The sequence below is a fragment of the Rana temporaria genome, chromosome 4 (genome assembly GCF_905171775.1).
Source record: "Rana temporaria chromosome 4, aRanTem1.1, whole genome shotgun sequence".
NCBI classification, from domain to species: domain Eukaryota; kingdom Metazoa; phylum Chordata; class Amphibia; order Anura; family Ranidae; genus Rana; species Rana temporaria.
In genome coordinates, this window is record NC_053492.1 from 44,466,476 (window position 1) to 44,480,228 (window position 13,753).

Consider the following 13,753-nt stretch of genomic DNA (forward strand, 5'->3'; position numbering starts at 1 on the left):
GACAAGGAAGTTAGTATTTTTGGTTGCCATAGTTTCCGCAAGAAGAGTTTCGGAGCTGGCAGCCTTATCCTGTAAGGAACCATATCTTGTTTTTCATAAGGACAGGGTCGTTCTCCGCCCTCATCCTTCCTTCCTTCCGAAGGTCATATCCAGTTTTCATTTGAACCAGGATTTGGTATTACCATCCTTCTTCCCTAAACCTACTTCCAGAAAGGAAGGGTTGCTGCATACCTTGGATATTGTCAGGGCCATGAAGGCCTATCTTAAAGCTACAAAGAAGATCCGGAAGACAGATGTGCTGTTCATTCTACCGGATGGGCCCAAGAAGGGGCAGGCAGCTGCAAAGTCCACCATTTCTAGGTGGATTAAGCAATTAATCACTCAGGCCTACGGCTTGAAAGGGTTGCCTCCTCCAGTATCATTAAAGGCTCATTCTACTAGAGCCATGGGCGCCTCCTGGGCAGCACACCACCAGATCTCTATGGCTCAAGTTTGCAAGGCGGCAACCTGGTCTTCTGTCCACACGTTTACAAAATTCTACAAGTTGGACGTAAGAAGGAATACTGATACTGCCTTCGGGCAGGCAGTGCTGCAGGCTGCAGTTTGAGACCCTCGGATTCCGGGGGCTCCTCTTGTTCGAGTTAAATTTAAAAATTTTATTTTTCTCAACTAAGTTGGATTTATTATGATTTGAGTATATCTCTAAATTAAATCCTTTTGTCTTGGAGATGTTCTCCCTCCCCTCATTGTGAGCATTGCTTTGGGACATCCCATATAGTAATGAATGCCGCTCTGTGTCCCGTGATGTACGATAAAGAAAAAGAGATTTTTAATACAGCTTACCTGTAAAATCTTTTTCTTGGAGTACATCACGGGACACAGAGCTCCCACCCCTCTTTTTTGAGGACCATTTTGGGAGGCATACTGCTTGCTACAAAACTGAGGTACTCCTCCTATGGGAGGGGGTTATATAGGGAGGGGCATTTCCTGTTTGAGATTGCCAGTGTCTACACCTGAAGGTACTCCATATAACCCATATAGTAATGAATGCCGCTCTGTGTCCCGTGATGTACTCCAAGAAAAAGATTTTACAGGTAAGCTGTATTAAAAATCTCTTTTTATAGGCCACCAGTTGAGACTGAACCAGCTGATAATAATTTTCACAAAAAAAAGGGGCAGGATTGCTTTCTAATTACTGATAGATTTCAGCTGGGGTCTTGGCTTTCCATGCCTTTTTGCACCTCCCTTTCTTTGTGTTCAATACTTTTTTCCCTGTGTCATTCCATTTTACTAAACAATTTCTGAACTTATTTGTTTTGGGTTTCTTTGTATGGATTGCATTGGTTGTTACCGACACGTGGTGAAACTGTCATGTCAATATCACCCTAGAAAAATAGTGACGTGTTCAATGCGTATTTTACCCACTGTATCTTTTTATTTATCCCCCCCCCCCCCCTCCAATTTAAAGCAATAGTTAAGTTGCCGGGAGGAAATAAAAATGTCCCCCTGCAAGTTCATGTCATAATGTGCTAATATGACACTACTCGTTGTAGGACAAGCTTACCTATAAAACGGATCCCTCCAGCGGTACGATGTCACCACTGACCGGGATTCCATCTTTGCTTGGCCGTCTTTCCAGATTTGCGGGCTCCGGCCATTTGAATGGCCGAGCCACGATGACATCACTCCTGCGCTTGGGAGCCACGTTCGCGCCACGGCACTCTCAATAGATTGGCATCACCAGCTGTTAAAGGGGAGGTTCACCCTAAAAACGACTTTCTCTTATTACACTGGCTCCCCACATTACAATACAATTATGCCTATTAGTTTTTTTTTGATGCTGTACATACCTTGGTACAGCTAATTCACCCGTGGCTTCCGGGTTGCGAGTCCCTTGGAGTGGGCGTTCCTAACATGCTGGTGATTGACGTTTTGACAAAAAACGAGCTCCCCCCGTCGCGTAAGCTGCGTCACGATTGGCGAAAGGAGCCGAACGGCGAGTCGGCGCTATACTGCGCCTGCGCATCGCCGCTCGGCTCCTTTTGGCAATCGTGACGCGCCTTACGCGACGGGGGGGAGCTCGTTTTTTGTCAAAACGTCAATCGCCAGCATGTTAGGAACGCCCACTCCCGCCGGACTCGCAACCCAGAAGCCACGGGTGAATTGGCTGTACCAAGGTATGTACAGCATCAAAAAAAAAAACTAATAGGCATTATCGTATTGTAATGTGGGGGGCCAGTGTAATAAGAGAAAGTCGTTTTTAGGGTGAACCTCCCCTTTAAATATTTCCCAAATGGTGCACGTTTAGGAAGATCTTCTTTCTACCTACAGCCTTTTTATTATAGGCTTACCTCCTAGGTACAAGATAAAAAAACAGAGTTTACTACCACTTTAAAAGCTCCCACTTCCCATGCATACATGTACGAGCACAAATAGGGCATGAATGTGTATGTGAAGGACTATTGCACAACACATACAGGATATTGTTACATATGCTGGCGTCATTCTAGGTCCCTAATTTATGGTTGACGGTAAACTGATGAGCTGTAAAGGCATTCAAAGCATAGCCTATTGATGATGATTTTGGTTGCTATAACTTTTTGCTGTTTTGGGGTACAAAGTATGGAAGTCACTAGGTCAGCAAGAAAAATGATTTGCATTGAGAGAGAAGTACTGCAAGGTCACTGTGCACCAGCATTATATAGGAAGCAGAGCCTGCCTATGTAATGTGCATATAGATGGCTGCCCGCGTGTACATACAATACACAAACACTAAATACATTTACCGTATTTATCGCCCTATTACGCGCTTCGGCGTATAGCGCGCACCCCTAATGTAGCCCTGAAATTCCTGGGGAAAAAAAATATTTTATACTTGGTTTTGGTGTCTTGCAAGGGCGTCCATCGGCGGCCTTGTCTGGTCCCGCGTCCTTCTGCGGCCATCGTGGTGTCCGTGGTGTCCTCCCGCGCTGTCTCCGAGTCGAATCCCCGCGCTGTGTTTGAACCACTCCGCCGACATATACCGAGCGCAGTACACTCTGGTATACTCGGACAGGCTCGGCTCCTCGTGTAAAGGACGTACAGGACGTGACCGCGAGTGGAGCCGAGCCTGCCCGAGTGTACTGCGCTCGGTATATGTCGGCACAGTGGTTCAAACACAGCGTGGGAAGCGAGTATCGGCGTATATTGCGCACCCACGATTTTGCCCTGATTTTTCAGGGCAAAAAAGTGCGCGGTATACGCCGATAAATACGGTATTTTATTTGACCTTATCCAAGTCTGTAAATATTTTACTTTTCTTTTTAGCTCAGCGCATTTACACGTGCGTCTATAGAAGGCATAAATGGCAAAATGTAAATGTTCGATTAGAAAAGTGATTTCTAAGCATTTTGCTTTTTTTCTCTCCCCAGAAAATAAACAGGCGGCTCCACCTCTCCAAGGTGAAACAAAGCCGCTTTAATGAGTCCGGGCAGCTAGCTGCGTTTCACCTCGCCTCCATGTTTTGGAGTCTGTATGTAGCGGCCACAGTGAGTATCTTATGAAATGAGGCCAAAGTCTAAAGCTGAACGCCAAGTTGATGTTTTATGAAAGAAATGTAATGCAGATTAAAATGCAGACTATACATTTTTTTTAGAAATATATTTGACTGCAGATAGTATAAGTACCTGATTCTTGTTTAAATCAGCTTCATGTCATCCATGGCATAGCAGATTTGGAGTAAGAAGTCAGAATTTGGAGTCAGTCGGACAGCATCACATTTTCAGCCAGGGTAAAAATCAGCAAGGCTGACAACATTGCATGGGGTTTAAATGCACCAAAGGTAGTGGTGTCAGCTCAAGCAGGAAGTTCGAAGCTTACAGGAATTCTGGCAGCATCAATGTCATTTTATATATATATATGTGTAAAATGCATGGAAATGTGAATGTACTGAATTGTATTTACCCCTTAACCACTTAAGCCCCGGACCATTTTGTTGCTAAAGGACCAGGCCCCTATTTGCGATTCGGCATTGCGTCGCTTTAACTGACAATTTTGCGGTCGTGCGACATGGCTCCCAAACAAAATTGGCGTCCTTTTTTTCCCCACAAATAGAGCTTTCTTTTGGTGGTATTTGATCACCTCTGCTGGTTTTTTATTTTTGCGCTATAAACAAACATAGAGTGGCAATTTTGAAAAAAAAAATGCAATTTTTTTTACTTTTTGCTATAATAAATATCCCCAAAAAATATATATACATTTTTTTTTTTATTATTTTTTTTTCCCCCTCAGTTTAGGCAGATACGTATTCTTCTACATATTTTTTGGTAAAAAAAAAATCTCAATAAGCGCTTATTGATTGGTTTGAGCAAAAGTTATAGCGTCTACAAAATAGGGGATAGTTTTATGGCATTTTTATTTTATTTATATATATATATATATATGAGAGATTTTTTTTTTTTCTCAGAAAATAGGTGCAGGAACTCAACCACGACCCTGTTCAGATTTCACAAACAGTAGAAGGTTCTTAAAGGGGCATTAAATACCAGGATTGCATTACATGCAGAGTTCAGGGGGGTTACACACAGAGTGCAGAGCTGTCATTTGTAAACACAGAAACCAGACTTCTGTGTTTACACGTGATTGTGGTGAGCAGGCACCAAAGGGTCTGAGCCAAAGGTGGTGGAACTGAGTTCCCCCAAGTTCCCCCTGAAAAAAAGCCCTGTGTGTGTGTGTGTATATATATATGTATGTATGTATGTGTATATATATATATATATATCTCAATGTGTGTGTGTGTATGTATGTTCCAGCATCACGTCCAAACGGCTAAAGATATTAACATGAAACTTGGCACACATGTTACTTATATGTCAGCAACAAACATAGGATAGGTGGTTTAACCCTTACCCACCCCCATTTGCCATGGTCGGGGTTTTTCTTTAAAGTCCCATTCAACTCTATGGGAAATACATGTTACTTCATAACTTCCAAACGGCTGTAGATATTTCGATAACACTTGGTCACATGTTACTTATATGTCCACTTAAACTATAGGATAGTTAATTTATCCCTTAACTACCCCCATTTGTGAGGGTCGGGGTTTTTGTTTAAAGTCCCATGCAAATCAATGGGAAATGTATGTTCCCACATAACTTCTGTACGCCTGGAGATATTTCAATAATACCTGGTACACATATTACTTATATGCCAAATAAAAATATATGACCGTTGCATTAACCCTTACCTACACCCTTATATAAAAGATGGGTATATTTTATATTACTATGATTTTCCTCCCCAAAAGGTTAAGATGGGAAGACCGGGCAACGCCGGGTATTCAGCTAGTATATATAATATATGTCCTACTAGTAATGGCGGCGATCAGCAATTTTTTATCGTGACTGCGACATTATGGCGGACACTTTTGACACTATTTTGGGACCATTGTCATTTTTACAGCGATCAGTGCTATAAAAATGCACTTTTTACTGTAAAAATGACAGACAGTGAAGGGGTTAACCTGTAGGGGGTGCTGAAGGAGTTAAGTGTGACCTAATGTGTGATTCTTACTGTGCGTGGCTTGGCGTGTGACGTCACTGATCGTCGTCCCTATGACAGGGAACAGACGATCAGTGACCGTCTCACTAGGAAGCACGGGGAGAGGTTTGTTTTACACTTCTCCCCGTTCTTGAGCTCTGTGACCCGATCGCGGGAAACCGGCGGCGATTAGTCCGCGGGTGTCACGGAGCTCAGGACCGGAAAAACTTTCCAAAATGTTACCGTAATTAAAGTGGGATTCCACCCGCAAACTTTTTTTTTTTTAAAGTCAGCAGCTACTAACAGTGTAACTGCTGACTTTTAATAAGGACACTTCCCTGTCCTACTAGCCTGCGCTGATGCCCCCCCCCCCCCCTCCGATGCCTCGCCGCCATTCCTGCTGCACATGCACGAGTCTCGCGCCGACTTGTGAATGGGCGGCTGCTCTGAGAACACCGTTCCCAGAAAGCAGCGCGCCCCATTCACTAGAAGAAGACGGACCGCGGCTACGGAAGAGGCAGATTACGGACTTTCGCATAGCAAAAGTATTTCGGGTGAGTAAAATTTTTTTTTTTTTTTTGGGCTACATTTTTTTTTCCTGGGTGGAACTCCACTTTAACCGCACCATGCGGTTGGTCTCACGAGAAAACGCACATGTTAGCAGGTGTGTAGGGGTGCCTTTAGAAGACGAATGGCAATGCCATTGCTTGTTAAAGGACAGTGCGTTTCTGTGCATGCTGGGAAAGCATGCAATTTTGCGTACGTTCCTGACATGCAATAGGCATTAGCCTAACAGATGATACTGTTGCTGTTTATTATGATGTGTCAGATTTTAGTCATGCCGGTTTGTAATGTTCCACTTCCTTATAACTTTATTATGTTTTGCAGGAAGGATTTTTATCCAATCCAAAGACACTATGGGAGAGTTACCCCCATGTCTACTTACCGTAAGTGATTGCATTGAAATGTATCCATCTCCTGCCTTTTCATGATTTGTTTAAGTCCCCATTCACACCTAGGCGTTTTGTCGCCTGTAGTGTGACGCCGCTGCCGCCAGAAGGCTGTAAACACATTGCCCTCTATGGAGATGGTTCACATCTCCACGCCGTACGCCTGTCGCCTGCCAAAAGGTCCTGGACCTTTTTTTCAGGCGGCTTTCGGGGTTCGGCAACCATCTCCATAGAGGGGCACATCCTAGGGGCACATCTAGGCGGACAATCGCGGCGTTTTGTCGCCGCAAATCGCGGTACAAAACGCCGTTATTTGCCGCCGCAACTCGCGGGACAAAACGCTGCGATTTCGTCCGCCTAGATGTGAATGGAGCCTAAAGCCAAATGATGGAAAGGAATCGGAGTTAAGGCTCATTCACACTATAAGAAAATCGGGCGAACATTTTCAGCCAAAGAATTTTCATACGATTTTCGTATAGCGTGTACACAACTTTTTACTAAAATTCCTGAAGGGAGAAACTTTAAAAATTTTTTGTACCATTTTCGTACAAGAAAAATCAGAAAAGAGACTGCACATGATCAGAAACAAGCCTTTTGTCGTACGAGAATTTTGGTGAGAATTTTCATTCATTGGTTCCGATTTGCTGTGGAACATGGTGAGAAATCAGACGGACATTTGTCCGATTTTCTTATAGTGTGTACCCCGCTTTAGTTTGGCCACAAAGTGGTCATCTTGTGCCGAACGTTTGATAGATTGTTTAAAGCGGATGTTCCACCCCAAAAAAATATTAAAAGCCAGCAGCTACAAATACTGCAGCTGCTGACTTTTAATATTAGGACACTTACCTGTCCTGGAGTCCAGCGGCGTCCGCATCAGAGGACGAGCGATCGCTCGTCACCCTGCTGCTCCCCCCTCCATCCACGCTGAGGGAATCAGGAAGTGAAGCGCTGCGGCTTCACTGCCCGGTTCCCTACGGCGCATGCGCGAGTCACGCCCGCCGATTGGCTCCCGCTGTGTGCTGGGAGCCGAGTGTTCCCAGCACACAACGGGGGGGGGGGGGGGCGACGGGATGTGACGCAATGCCCGTCTTTTGCCCGTGAATGCCGGGCCGGAGGTGGGTGCAAATACCTGTCTTTAGACAGGTATCTGCACCCCCTCCCCCCTGAAAGGTGTCAAATGTGACACCGGAGGGGGGAGGGTGCCGATCAGTGCGACTTCACTTTAGGGTGGAGAACCGCTTTAAATATTTTTTAACAAAATGATTTGTGTGCGCAAACGTGTTTTTTTTTTTTTTTCTAGCAAAAGAGGAAAGGTGGTAGGTGTGTGTGTGTGTGTGTGTGTGTGTGTGTGTGTGTGTGTGTGTGTGCGCGCGCGCGCGCGTTTTTTTTCTCTTTTCTTTTCTTTTCTTTTCTTTTTGTTCCCCTCTCTTAGCCGGTTCGGGGGGGAGGAAAAAGGGGAAGAAATGTACATCTTGACTCTTAGATCCTTTTATTTTTGTAACCCTATATAAGCAGTATGTACAACTAATTACAAATTGGTTTATTACCCATATTTCAATTGTATATTCTTTTGTTATAATTCTATTGTCTGACACTTAAAACATTGTATGCAAATTTGATCCGTTGAGCTCTCGCTTTGTATTTGTAAAATGCACATAATACAGCATATGTCTGTTAAGGCTAAACCTCAACTTGGCATAAAATGAGTCGGATGCTCATTGAGCCATTTTAATCTGCTCCAGTCCAGTCCTATGATCCCGTAGCTCTGGCTCCCCATGTCAGTGGGGTCTCCTGCAGCATAGTGTTGGGAGCGCAACAACGACCGGGCCATGGGAGCCTATGGGTGACGTCATGGCTCACGGAAATTCCCAGTCGCTGTCAAATGCTCTCTGAGCCAGAGTTGTGGGATCACATGAACAGACTGGAGCCAATTTAAAAAAAAATTGGGCAAAAACACAGATTTTTTTCGTACAGGAGAAGGGACGGAGGGACCATTTTTATGAAAAGTTGGACTTTGGCTTTTCTTCCACTTTAAGGTTTATTGGTCCTTTATTGTTATGTAGGAAGTGATGTCCCTTTATAGGACTATGAACCTGTTTTAACACCGCTATGATTTGTATTTTTTTTTTTTTTTCATTCTAGTTTTCAAGTGAAATTCTTCTACCTGGGTCAGCTAGCGTACTGGCTCCACGCTCTTCCAGAGTTATACTTCCAGAAAGTGAAGAAAGTAAGTTCAGACATAGTCATTGTGTTGTCTTAAAGCAGTTTTTCAACCTATTTACAAGACTTAAAAAATTAAGTCAGCAGCTACAAACACTGTAACAGAAAGGACACTTACCTGTCCAGGGGTCCAGCACTGTACTCACCTGAACTAGTTTCTTCATCAGCCTTCGGGTCCCTGGTGCCAGCATGTTTAGTGTGGGAATCCAGATGTTACTCCATGGGACGTCACAGCTGGCTGCCCAATGTGCATGCGCTGTAGCCATATGACCAAAAATGGGAGCGGGTACCTGTTCAAACCATCCCCCGCTTCCGCCAAAAAAGTGCCAAAATTAGGGGAGGACATGAAGCAGAAGTGATACAAAGTCATAGAATGTAGTTGGAATGCAAAGCATTTTCTGATTGGGTGAGGTGGAGAAACAAAGCAGTGATGTCACGATCGTTGCCGCATGTAATCACCGAGCTCTTTGCGTTAATTGAGAAAATGCATAGTGTTCTCAGAATGGCACCATAACTGAGCAAGCGACCTCCTGTTTTCCTTAAGCAGCAGGGCAGCCGCCTCAGCACAGGACCCAGAAACTAGTGTAGATCCAGTGGCCGCTGGTGCAGCCTTACTGTGGCCACTGTGCCCATCAATCATCGCCACTGTGCCATGCCAAACGCAGCCACTGTGCCCTGTAAAATGCTGCCAGATTGCCCCCCCGCCCGGCACTTACCTTTCTGGGGTCAGCCAACCTCCTTCCACGGTCCCTCAATGTCTTCTCCTGCCCTCGATGACGCTTCAGCCAATCAGGTTACCGGTAACTAGAACCGGTGAACCTGATTGGCTGAGACGCCTGTCAGTGTTAGCCAGGGAACGCACCCCCCATGTGTCCCCTGGTTAACTATTTGGAAGCCGATTACAGCCCTATCGGAGCCGCTGGCTCTGATAGGCACTTCCAAAGCCAACCAGCTGCCGTTATTCAGATGGCCGGCGCTCACCAGGGGGCCGGCCATTTGAAAAGTGGACTGCAGCAACAATACATGGATTTATGCAATGCATGAATCTATGTATTGTTGATCAGTGGTGGTGCAGGAGAGAGAGAGGGGGGGCGGTGCTCCTGCGCCCTCTATGGACGCACCGCCACTGTGTAGATCATTAGAGTAGCTGTGCCAGTACAGTGATTTCCAGCTTCCAGGGGGATCCCACAGGTATGGCACACAAATTGGTCCAAGCTGGGGCAATGTCACTATTTAAAAATTGCCATACCTGGAATTTATCTTTAGGAAAATGTAAAATATGCCTATTTAGGCAAATTTGCCATAGGGTTCTAGTAAAGTAAACCGACCTATACTACTAAACTTGTCCTGGACATCTGGGTTACAGTGACCTCTAGGCACAGAAGGGGTTAATTCTACACGGACGTGGAACTTGAGCTGTGTGTATGTAGAAGTCCAGCACGGCTCGCAGTGCTCATTGTGAACCCAATACGAGGTCACGGTGACTTGTCTGGCAGTCTAATGACGGTGTCGGTCTCTGCCTCTTGTGGTTGGATGTTGGCCATAATTACAGTGTGTCAGCCTGGAAGAGGATGTGTTCTTCCCAATATTGCAGCTTCCAGGTTTTCAGAATATATACTTTGTTCCTGTGCTGTACATGGCACAACACGTACAATTCAACTGTATTGGTGTCTAGCTGGAGTTCTCCTCTTGCATTTCACATAATCAATTTTTTCCCAAAGCAATGTAAAACATCACGGGGCCATTTTACATTTTATGCAGTGTGTTAACACCCATGTCTTGCATTAACACGCATTCCTTTTAGGTAGTCCACTTTAAAGAACGGGCTATCTGTTTTGGGGCTTCTAATGCCCCAAAACAGAGCATGTGTATTGCCTTAGTGCAGTGGTCTCCAAACTGTGGGCCTTGGGTTGGATGTGGCCCTTTGCTTGCCTTTTATCTGACCCTTAGGGCAATGTTCTGCCACTAATATGAGGCACTATTACGCCCATTGGTACCAGACACCATTCCTCCCAGTGACGCCAAAAATGAGGCGCCATTCCTCCCGTGGACGACAACGATGAGGCGCCATTCCTCCCGCGGACGCCAACGATGAGGCACCATTCCACCCGCGGACGCCAACGATGAGGCGCCATTCCTCCCGCGGACGCCAACGATGAGGCGCCATTCCTCCCGCGGACGCCAACGATGAGGCGCCATTCCTCCCGCGGACGCCAACGATGAGGCGCCATTCCTCCCGCGGACGCCAACGATGAGGCGCCATTCCTCCCGCGGACGCCAACGATGAGGCGCCATTCCTCCCGCGGACGCCAACGATGAGGCGCCATTCCTCCCGCGGACGCCAACGATGAGGCGCCATTCCTCCCGCGGACGCCAACGATGAGGCGCCATTCCTCCCGCGGACGCCAACGATGAGGCGCCATTCCTCCCGCGGACGCCAACGATGAGGCGCCATTCCTCCCGCGGACGCCAACGATGAGGCGCCATTCCTCCCGCGGACGCCAACGATGAGGCGCCATTCCTCCCGCGGACGCCAACGATGAGGCGCCATTCCTCCCGCGGACGCCAACGATGAGGCGCCATTCCTCCCGCGGACGCCAACGATGAGGCGCCATTCCTCCCGCGGACGCCAACGATGAGGCGCCATTCCTCCCGCGGACGCCAACGATGAGGCGCCATTCCTCCCGCGGACGCCAACGATGAGGCGCCATTCCTCCCGCGGACGCCAACGATGAGGCGCCATTCCTCCCGCGGACGCCAACGATGAGGCGCCATTCCTCCCGCGGACGCCAACGATGAGGCGCCATTCCTCCCGCGGACGCCAACGATGAGGCGCCATTCCTCCCGCGGACGCCAACGATGAGGCGCCATTCCTCCCGCGGACGCCAACGATGAGGCGCCATTCCTCCCGCGGACGCCAACGATGAGGCGCCATTCCTCCCGCGGACGCCAACGATGAGGCGCCATTCCTCCCGCGGACGCCAACGATGAGGCGCCATTCCTCCCGCGGACGCCAACGATGAGGCGCCATTCCTCCCGCGGACGCCAACGATGAGGCGCCATTCCTCCCGCGGACGCCAACGATGAGGCGCCATTCCTCCCGCGGACGCCAACGATGAGGCGCCATTCCTCCCGCGGACGCCAACGATGAGGCGCCATTCCTCCCGCGGACGCCAACGATGAGGCGCCATTCCTCCCGCGGACGCCAACGATGAGGCGCCATTCCTCCCGCGGACGCCAACGATGAGGCGCCATTCCTCCCGCGGACGCCAACGATGAGGCGCCATTCCTCCCGCGGACGCCAACGATGAGGCGCCATTCCTCCCGCGGACGCCAACGATGAGGCGCCATTCCTCCCGCGGACGCCAACGATGAGGCGCCATTCCTCCCGCGGACGCCAACGATGAGGCGCCATTCCTCCCGCGGACGCCAACGATGAGGCGCCATTCCTCCCGCGGACGCCAACGATGAGGCGCCATTCCTCCCGCGGACGCCAACGATGAGGCGCCATTCCTCCCGCGGACGCCAACGATGAGGCGCCATTCCTCCCGCGGACGCCAGCGATGAGGCGCCATTCCTCCCGCGGACGCCAGCGATGAGGCGCCATTCCTCCCTCGGACGCCAGCGATGAGGCGCCATTCCTCCCGCGGACGCCAGCGATGAGGCGCCATTCCTCCCGCGGACGCCAGCAATGAGGCGCCATTCCTCCCGCGGACGCCAGCAATGAGGCGCCATTCCTCCCGCGGACGCCAGCAATGAGGCGCCATTCCTCCCGCGGACGCCAGCAATGAGGCGCCATTCCTCCCGCGGACGCCAGCAATGAGGCGCCATTCCTCCCGCGGACGCCAGCAATGAGGCTCCATTCCGCCGACGGACGCCAACAATGAGGCTCCATTCCGCCGACGGACGCCAAACAATGAGGCTCCATTCATCCGGACGCCAACAATGAGGCTCCATTCCTCCGGACGCCAACAATGAGGCTCCATTCCTCCGGACGCCAACAATGAGGCTCCATTTTAACGAATACAAATGATGGGGGCGCTATTCCTCCCCCGGACCACAGATGCAAAGTCATTTTTATACTCCTACAGACCACCAAGCTTGAGACCGTGCTTACTCCCACTGATGCCGGAGCATTTTCTACTCACACTGGCCACAATCTGTCCCACCTAAGACCTGAGGGAAATTAAACTGGCCTATTGTTTAGAAGGTTTGGAGACCCCTGCCTTAGTCTATAGGAGGTAATTTTCAATGCAAAGATATACATTGGCCCTTAGGTCCTGTTGACTGTATATCATTGCACTGTGCTAACACATCATAAACATGTAAATAGGCTCTTTATTAGTTAGTCTTATTTGTGAATGCCTTCTACTAAACCAGTAAAGCATTCTTAAAGCAGAACTAAACTGTATTTGGGCACCACAAATGGGAAAACATTATTTATTTCATTATTAATATTCAAAGCAAACTCCCCAACCCATCCATATCTCTATGCTTTATTTTGTTGACAAATCATTCTAGCTGCAGCCATCTTCAGTAAGGGCAGATGATTCATGTAGCATTTCATTCCTGGAATCCAACTGTCCTTGGGTCAGGCAGGAAGCAGGTGTGCTTGGCTGAGAAACCCCCCCCCCCCCCCCTCCTCCAGATGAAGGGGGAAAAAAATTGCCATGAAGACTCCTGGGATTTATGACATCATTTTGGCCTAGACCAGAAACCAGGAAGCAACCAAAATGTGAACAAAAAAAAAAGAAAATCGAATATTCTTTCCTATCTTTTTTTTTTATTTTTATTGTTGGCAGCATAAGGATTAAAATTAGTCAATGCTGATTGAGAGATGTTTGTTCACTTTAACTGCTTGCCGACCAGCTGCCGCAGTTCTATGGCGGCACGTCGGCTCTCCTGCGCGTGAGCCCATAGCTATACGTCGGCTCACGATGCGGCCACTAGGGGCGTGTGCGCGATTGCCACCGGGCACACGCGATCACTCGTTACAGAGCGAGGCCTGGGAGCTGTGTGTGTGTAAACACACAGCTCCCGGTCCTGTCAGGGAGAGAAATGCCTGA

The 13,753-nt window shown here is 48.3% G+C and overlaps 1 protein-coding gene across 1 annotated transcript in view; it reads left to right on the forward strand.

Annotated features, from left to right (window-relative positions):
* TRAM2 (translocation associated membrane protein 2) overlaps positions 1–13,753 on the forward strand; it is a 100,535-nt gene that overhangs the window by 73,787 nt on the left and 12,995 nt on the right. Inside the window, exons 4-6 of the mRNA XM_040348342.1 lie at positions 3,411–3,527; positions 6,406–6,464; positions 8,610–8,694. Of these exons, the coding sequence (XP_040204276.1) occupies positions 3,411–3,527; positions 6,406–6,464; positions 8,610–8,694 (261 nt within the window). The remainder of the gene's footprint in view (positions 1–3,410; positions 3,528–6,405; positions 6,465–8,609; positions 8,695–13,753) is intronic.